Source organism: Quercus suber, unplaced genomic scaffold, assembly GCF_002906115.3.
Source record: "Quercus suber isolate HL8 unplaced genomic scaffold, Cork oak 2.0 scaffold_455, whole genome shotgun sequence".
In the NCBI taxonomy this organism is placed as follows: Eukaryota; Viridiplantae; Streptophyta; class Magnoliopsida; order Fagales; family Fagaceae; genus Quercus; species Quercus suber.
In genome coordinates, this window is record NW_027069906.1 from 135,924 (window position 1) to 144,942 (window position 9,019).

Here is a 9,019-nt window from a genome sequence, read left to right on the forward strand (position 1 = left end):
TAAACCCATTAAACCTCAACTCTTTGTGTCATGATCATTGATCGTGTTAGATTTTGTCACCCCTATAGGACATCCCACAAGCTTTCACGCTATTCGCAACACCTGAAGAGTTTATTGGCTTGGATAGAAGAAATTCCTGCTTTCATTGAAGATGTTTTTCATTCTTACTACAATATTAATAAAAAATAAATAAATAAATAAACAAAAAAAAAAAAAAACACCATTCTTCTCCAAAAATAAATATCTAAATAAAAGAGATGAAAACCTAAGCAAAGCTAATCTACTCCTTTTTTTTTTTTTTTTCCTTTTTGGCTGATAGCAATAAAGCTAATCTACTCTAAACGGCACAACGCAGAAAAATCAAAACTAAATTATGCATTAGCAAGTTCTAGGCTAATTTTTAGGACCATAGCTCATACAACACATAAATGTAAGACTACGGTTCAAGAAATATTGGCCCAATATAGAACAATGAAAGTAAGCTTAGTCTTTTGTTTTGTTTTGGTTTTTTTTTTTTTTTTTTTGGCAATTATCATTTTGTTTTGAATGTATTAGCTTCTGCTTGGTTGATGAGAGAATTGAATGAAAGAAAAGAAATTTAAAATTTGAATATTTTGCATTGGTTCTATTACTATTAGGCTTGTTGGGATTTGTATTTCTTTTTGGACAAAATTTAGCTATAAAATTGATTATAGTTTAAGGCTATAAACTCACTCAATAAAATAAATATTACAACATATTTTGAAAATTTAACCATTGAATTACACGTTTTTTACGCTCTTAATACACATGTTAAATTTTGTGTCAATCAGATATTATTTACTATATGATCTACAGTATATATTTTGTGCATAATTTTAAATTACAAAAACTTGCAATTTAAAAAATTTATTAATAACATAGCTATTAATCTTTAATTTTCTTGAAATTTTGCAAGCATTGAGAATATAAGAAGAAGATACAATTTAATGGTGGATTTGTCAAAATTCATTTCCAATAAAAGATATTAAATAAGTTTGTAACTTAAGGTTACAACTTATTTTGTAACTAAATTTTATCATTTCTTTTTCATGACATAGTTAAATTCAAATTAATGCATTCCACCCAAAGTAATTTGTTTACTGCATGGCTTACAAGTGGAAAATACATCATATGCATGTTTACTAATTTATTTATTTTACATGTGAAAAAATACAGATTGACAAGACCTAACCTGCAACCTAACTCGCTTCCAACCAATGTAATGTTGACCTATTTTTAACCTAAACTCGTTTTTGAACCAACTCGACCCACTTGTCATATCTAACTTTTATTACCTCTACAAAAGTAACCCCACCCAAAGATGCCCCTAAATTAATATTTGAAAAATAAACTATTTATTAGTGTTAATAATTTTTTTTTAAATGCTCAATAATCACTTTCAATTGTGTTGTTTTGTCAATGACAAGCTTCACCTCATCTCTCAATTTTTTTTTTTTTGGAAACATCTCTCTACGTATTAAGTATTCATATTTGAACACATTTGTGGCATGCTTTACAATAGTAAGAATCGCATATAATCTATCATTTCTAAATTTTGGATGAGACTTTGATATATAAAATAAGCTGCATCGCATCATATCATCTTGGCAACTTTATGAAAAAAATTATAATAATTTACTATATGATTTAGAAAATAAAAAATTATTCATAAAAAACCTTCTAATTCTTAAAATCATCAACAAAAAATGCAATACATCATGAAATCTCATATGGTTTATTAAAGAAAATTATGATCAAGGATGGAGTCAGGAATCGAATCTTGGGAGGGCAAGCTTAATGTAAGCTCATTCAGGACGGAGCCAGGAATCGAATCTTGGGAGGGGCAAACTTAATGTAAGCTCATTCACTTTCATTATAACATTACAATGAAGTATTACCAATTTCATTGAAGTAAAACCATTATTTATTTATTTATTTTTAAGATGCTTAATTATTTTCATGTCTTACAAATATACTTTACTAGAAATTAATCCCTAACCAAAAAATTACATCATGAAATCTCATATGGTTTATTAAAGAAAATTATGATCAAGGATGGAGTCAGGAATCGAATCTTGGGAGGGCAAGCTTAATGTAAGCTCATTCAGGACGGAGCCAGGAATCGAATCTTGGGAGGGGCAAACTTAATGTAAGCTCATTCACTTTCATTATAACATTACAATGAAGTATTACCAATTTCATTGAAGTAAAACCATTATTTATTTATTTATTTTTAAGATGCTTAATTATTTTCATGTCTTACAAATATACTTTACTAGAAATTAATCCCTAACCAAAAAAACCAAATAAATATGCCCCACGAACCTAAACAAAAAATGTAAATAAAGTTTAAAGTAAACAAATACTTAAAAAAAAAAGTTAACAAACAAAAAATAGCATCAAGTAAAAAAAAATGTTATTTATAGTTAGTGGGTTATAGCCATTACCCATTATCTTGGTTTTAGAAAAAAATTATTTTTTTTATACAACCTTTTTAAAGCTTTTCACGTGCTATCTCAGTTATAAATCAAATCACAATTAAAAAAAAAATTCTTCTTTCTTTTTTGAACCTACTATTTGAAGTCTAGAAATCATGGTTTTATAAATCAATACGGTGAAAGAATCGAAAAATAAGCTAATTGTCGGTTTTATGGTCGGACCGGGGTTCAATCAATGATCAAATCGATGATGCCATAAATAATTTAATTATTATTTATTTTAATTATATAAATAATTAATAATTTTTTAATATACTAAAACTAACAAACCAATAGTAATAAATATGTTTCCTTTAAAAACAAATACAAGTATATAAGTATATAACATCTTTTTAAAGAATTTAACATAATGACATTACAAAACAATCATTCTTAATATAATAAACTTTCAACAAAACCAAATAAATAAGTTCATTAGTCATTACATTTACATCCAAATAGAAAATAACAAATAAGTTCATTACATTCAAATAGCAAATAAGTTTTAAAGTTTCAAACAAACAACTACTAAGTTTTAAGATCCAAGTCTCATTTGTTATGAAGAAAATTGAAATCAATATCATCATGTGAACCAAATGTTCCACCACTAGCATCATTATCATCATCCTCATTCTCATCTTCTTCATCTTCAACTTGAATAGGATTATTTTTATCTCTAAATCTGGGAAGAGCATCAAGTTCATCACCAAATGATTCCAAATTAATGTCATCATCATCCTTAATCACTTCATTGTCCATATCTATACAAATTCCAAAACCAAAGAACAATAGAAATCAAAATCAAAAGAAAAGAATATTAATTATTACCTGATGAAGCCGAGAGAAATCAAAAAAAAAAAAAAAAACCGAGAAAATCAAAATCAAGTAATCATAACAAAAGAAAAGAATATTACTCGACACCAAGAAGCAGAGAGGGCGAGGGCGAGACCGTGAGAGTGAAGGAAAAAAGAAAAAATACAGAACACTTCTTCACAACTTCAAACGCCTAAAGGATGAGAAGGGGGAAAAAATTTCAGAGGCGTGCGTGAGGTGAGACTATGAGAGTGAGGCAAAGAGAGTGAGGGATATTCATGATTTCAGAGAGAGTGAGCTTGAGTTGAGCGAGACAAAGAGGCAAAGAGCTTGAGACTGTGAGATGAGACGTCAGGCATGAGAGATGAGAGTGTTTAGGAGAGGCATAAGTCTTTAGGGTTAGTTTTTAGCCAAAATGACGTAGTTTTTGGCTGGAAAAAGGACAAAAAATCCCAATTTGTCAGTAACCAGTTCGACCATGCCAATTCCTGATTCTCTTGTTGAATCGACTAGTTTTCAAATTTTTTCGGTTTTTAGCCATAACCGGACCGAATTGAAGGCCGATTCCCAGTTGAACTGATCGGACCGGCCGGTCTGGTCCGGTTTTTAAAACCATACTAGAAATAAAATCAAATCACAACTAAGCCATCTTTTGTTGTGTTCGTTACTTCCTTCACCGTTAGATCTAAGAAGTTCACTGTTATTGCATCCATACACTGCTCGATCTCAGAAGCTTATCAGGTTCGACACTCATTGTCAAGAGCTCAAGTCTCAACACTCAAGCTCACAGTTGCTGCATCTTTCACTCTCTCTGTCTCTCACATTTAGTTTTGTTTTTTTTTTTTTTTTTTTGGAATTTGATGGAATGATTTGGTATGTATTTTTTTTTATAAGTCTTTTCTTTGGTTTAAAGGGGCAAGTTTAATTTTATTGAGTCAAATTGCTAAAAGTTAGGTAGCTATATATATACTATTGATTTTTTTTTTTCATCAACATTTAGAGGGGGCCATTGGCCATAAGCCAATGAATGGCTTTGTCCCTGACAATCATAAATAGTCATATCTTTATCCAAAAAATATTCAAATCAAGAAGGAAATAACATTAACTTACAAAGGTTGAAAGCTATATCTATTACTATATCATTATAGGTCCATCTTCTAGTTAAAGAAAGAAACAATTAGGTAAGATAAAAAAATAAAAATAAAACAAACAAACAAACAAAAACATAACAATACAAAACGCATAGACCATAAAAAAGCACACCAACACAATCTTTTATAAAACTTTTCGGTCCAAAATCCAAAGTCAAAACCATATATATTTATAGTATTAATAAAAGAAATTTAAAATTTCATTGGATGCCATAGGCCCTCCTAAGAGCATCTCCAATAGGCTCTCTAAAACCTAATTTGGAGAGCAAACACACACACACACACACACACACAAAACCTCCAATAGCCTCTCTAACTCCAAATTTATTTATTTTTTTAAAGATTTGCTATAGTAGCTCTCCAGGCCTGGAGAGCACTGTAGCAATCACTGTAGCATATTTAAAGAATATTTTCCCTTAAAATAATACCGGTTGAATTAAAAAAAATACTTTTTTCTCTTTCCTCCATTTCTGGTTCTTCTGCACTCCCTCTTTCTCTTGCTTCTCATCAGAAAACAATGGTTAAGCACAATCACAATTTTAAAACTAATCAAATTAGAACCAAAAGAAAAAGAAAAAGAGCAAAACTGACCGATCTGAGCCTCGGTGGGAGGACATGTAGTGGTGCTTCTTGAATGCTTTGGAGTAGACGTAGTGCTAAAGAAGAAAAGAAAAAAGAAAAGTGAAGATTGAAGATAGAGCTCTAGATGAAGTGCTAGAGAAGAAAATGAGAAGAAATGAAAAAAGAAAAGTGAAGATAAGAGGATAGAGCCCTAGACGAAGTACTATAGATAAAAAACAAAAGGGAAAAGTGAAGATAGAGATAAGGGAAAGGTGTGGAGGAGAAAAAAAAGGAAAAAAAAAACATATGGATGAAAAATAAAATAAAGAATAAGAAATTAAAATTGAGAAATGCTACTACAATATTTTCACAATAATTTTTCAGTGGTGGGTGAAATCAAAATCAAAAGAAAAGAATATTAATTATTACCTGATGAAGCCGAGAGAAATCAAAAAAAAAAAAAAAAAGACCGAGAAAATCAAAATCAAGTAATCATAACAAAAGAAAAGAATATTACTCGACACCAAGAAGCAGAGAGGGCGAGGGCGAGACCATGAGAGTGAAGGAAAAAAGAAAAAATACAGAACACTTCTTCACAACTTCAAACGCCTAAAGGATGAGAAGGGGGAAAAAATTTCAGAGGCGTGCGTGAGGTGAGACTATGAGAGTGAGGTAGAGAGAGTGAGGGATATTCATGAATTCAGAGAGAGTGAGCTTGAGTTGAGTGAGACAAAGAGGCAAAGAGCTTGAGACTGTGAGATGAGACGTCAGGCATGAGAGATGAGAGTGTTTAGGAGAGGCATAAGTCTTTAGGGTTAGTTTTTAGCCAAAATGACGTAGTTTTTGGCTGGAAAAAGGAAAAAAAATCCCAATTTGTCAGTAACCAGTTCGACCATGCCAATTCTTGATTCTCTTGTTGAATCGACTAGTTTTCAAATTTTTTCGGTTTTTAGCCATAACCGGACCGAATTGAAGGCCGATTCCCAGTTGAACTGATCGGACCGGCCGGTTTGGTCCGGTTTTTAAAACCATACTAGAAATAAAATCAAATCACAACGAAGCCATCTTTTGTTGTGTTCGTTACTTCCTTCACCGTTATGTCTAAGAAGTTCACTGTTATTGCATCCATACACTACTCGATCTCAGAAGCTTATCAGGTTCGACACTCATTGTCAAGAGCTCAAGTCTCAACACTCAAGCTCACAGCTGCTGCATCTTTCACTCTCTCTGTCTCTCACATTTAGTTTTGTTTTTTTTTTTTTTTTTTGGAATTTGATGGAATGATTTGGTATGTAATATTCACATTGATTTTGTTTCAAATATTTTTAAGGGCTAGGCTAATCTTTTGGTAAAATTTGTTGATTGGGCTAAGTTTTCTTTAACTTTTTATTATTGATTTTGTTGTTAAGTTATATTTTTGGGCTATCTAATTTATTTTTTGAATTTTAGATCAATAATTTTTTATGGGCCTTTCCTTTTATTTTTTTATAAGTCTTTTCTTTGGTTTAAAGGGGCAAGTTTAATTTTATTGAGTCAAATTGCTAAAAGTTAGGTAGCTATATATATACTATTGATTTTTTTTTTTCATCAACATTTAGGGGGGGCCATTGGCCATAAGCCAATGAATGGCTTTGTCCCCGACAATCATAAATAGTCATATCTTTATCCAAAAAATATTCAAATCAAGAAGGAAATAACATTATAGGTCCATCTTCTAGTTAAAGAAAGAAACAATTAGGTAAGATAAAAAAATAAAAATAAAACAAACAAACAAACAAAAACATAACAATACAAAACGCATAGACCATAAAAAAGCACACCAACACAATCTTTTATAAAACTTTTCGGTCCAAAATCCAAAGTCAAAACCATATATATTTATAGTATTAATAAAAGAAATTTAAAATTTCATTGGATGCCATAGGCCCCCCTAAGAGCATCTCCAATAAGCTCTCTAAAACCTAATTTGGAGAGCAAACACACACACACACACACACAAAAAAAACCACCAATAGCCTCTCTAACTCCAAATTTATTTTTTTTTTTTAAAGATTTGCTATAGTAGCTCTCTAGGCCTGGAGAGCACTGTAGCAATCACTGTAGCATATTTAAAGAATATTTCCCCTTAAAATAATACCGGTTGAATTAAAAAAAAAATACTCTTTTCTCTTTCCTCCATTTCTGGTTCTTCTGCACTCCCTCTTTCTCTTACTTCTCTTCAGAAAACAATGGTTAAGCACAATCACAATTTTAAAACTAATCAAATTAGAACCAAAAGAAAAAGAAAAAGAGCAAAACTGACCCATCTGAGCCTCGGTGGGAGGACATGTAGTGGTGCTTCTTGAATGCTTTGGAGTAGACGTAGTGCTAAAGAAGAAAAGAAAAAAGAAAAGTGAAGATTGAAGATAGAGCTCCAGATGAAGTGCTAGAGAAGAAAATGAGAAGAAAAGAAAAAAGAAAAGTGAAGATAAGAGGATAGAGCCCTAGACGAAGTACTATAGATAAAAAGCAAAAGGGAAAAGTGAAGATAGAGATAAGGGAAAGGTGTGGAGGAGAAAAAAAAGGAAAAAAAAACATATGGATGAAAAATAAAATAAAGAATAAGAAATTAAAATTGAGAAATGCTACTACAATATTTTCACAATAATTTTTCAGTGGTGGGTTGTTATTAACTAATACGGATGAACAAAAATATTTAAGTAATGTGTTCAAATTAAAATCAGTAATAACTTACCACATATAATTTATTGTGAAAATATTGTAAAATATTAAGAATGCAGCACTTCTCATTAAAATTAGATGAATGAAAGATGAACGAAAAAGAAATATTAAAGAAAGAATGAATATATAATATTTAAATGGGATAAAGAAAATAATAGAGAGTCTGTTAGAAAATGTATTTGAAAAAGTAAATAGGTAAAAGGTAAAATGAACTGTTTACTCTCTCAACAGTACAAAAATTAAAATTTGAAGAGCATGTTGGAGATGCTCTTGGTATGAGAATAGTTCCATCCCTCGTTGCAATAAAGCACAATATTTCTGAATTCTCAATTGCCAGTTCTTCCTCATCATCATTAACAATAACAGGTTCCTTGCTAGACATATTATATTCACCTAGACACCGGAAATAGCACATAAGTACAGATATGATATATATATATATATATATATATATAGTTTACAAAAACTAGTAATCAAAAGCAAAACAGTAAGATATAGTTTAACTCACAATTTATTTTGTTGGACTTAATTGCTTTCTTTCCAAAGCTCTCTTTTTCTTGGACTTGTTCCTCTTTCTTCTCTAAGGAAATAGGATTGTCACTGTTCTTTTTGGCTACCCTTACATCCTTCTCGCATCCATTTCTACCATATATCTTAACATTAAACGTTGATTTATCATCATATTCAAAAACAAGAAAATCTCCTATTTCCAAATAATTATCTTTCACAAAGTCTGGCCAACCATCTCCAAAAAACATTCTATTTCCTCTCACTTCCACTCGTACAATGCAAAATTTCCCAATTGGGCTTCTAAGAGCACATTTGGAAAGTGACATACCATTGAAGTTCTTGATAAAAGCAGGTGTATACACTACATGTAAATGAATTAACATTAATTACATGCATTGTCGACTCAATAGCACAAGCTATTCAAAATTTTAACAAAATAAATGTACTAATTATCTTGTAACAAAATGTATAATAATATTAAAAAGCCTTGTAATTAACTAGTAACCTCCTCACATAAATAAATAAAAAAATAAACTGGTAACCTCCTAGTATTTATAAATAGATACAACTAGAGTTCAAAACTTCAAATCATCCTTCCCAATTATCAAATTATCATTATAATATATGAGCCCCAAAGTTTTGCAAAATGATAGTACTACTAATTTGTGAGTTTTACGATAAATATTAAATATAACCAATGCAATTATACAACAATATCCCTATTTTACCCTTTGCTAGTCTGACTGGAGAATGTACTACTATTGA

At 30.5% G+C, this 9,019-nt stretch overlaps 1 protein-coding gene across 1 annotated transcript; it reads right to left on the reverse strand.

The window, feature by feature from the left end:
- Window positions 1-2,913: 2,913 nt before the first annotated feature.
- LOC136062812 (uncharacterized) lies at window positions 2,914-8,131 on the reverse strand. Its single transcript, XM_065762382.1, has 3 exons — window positions 7,965-8,131; window positions 7,326-7,390; window positions 2,914-3,259 (listed from the first exon to the last, which is right to left on the reverse strand). Exons 1-3 carry the CDS (start codon window positions 8,096-8,098, stop codon window positions 3,048-3,050), a joined length of 411 nt encoding a protein of 136 aa, XP_065618454.1. The 5' UTR covers window positions 8,099-8,131; the 3' UTR covers window positions 2,914-3,047.
- Window positions 8,132-9,019: the final 888 nt, after the last annotated feature.

Coding starts and splice junctions, on each gene's coding strand:
- LOC136062812 (XM_065762382.1), bottom strand. CDS start 8,098: ATGATGATGAGGAAGAACTGGCAATTGAGAATTCAGAAATATTGTGCT. Junction 7,391..7,964: donor ATTTTTGTACTGTTGAGAGA/GTAAACAGTTCA, acceptor TTTCTTCTTTAG/CACTACGTCTACTCCAAAGC. Junction 3,260..7,325: donor TCCCACCGAGGCTCAGATGG/GTCAGTTTTGCT, acceptor GAATTTGTATAG/ATATGGACAATGAAGTGATT.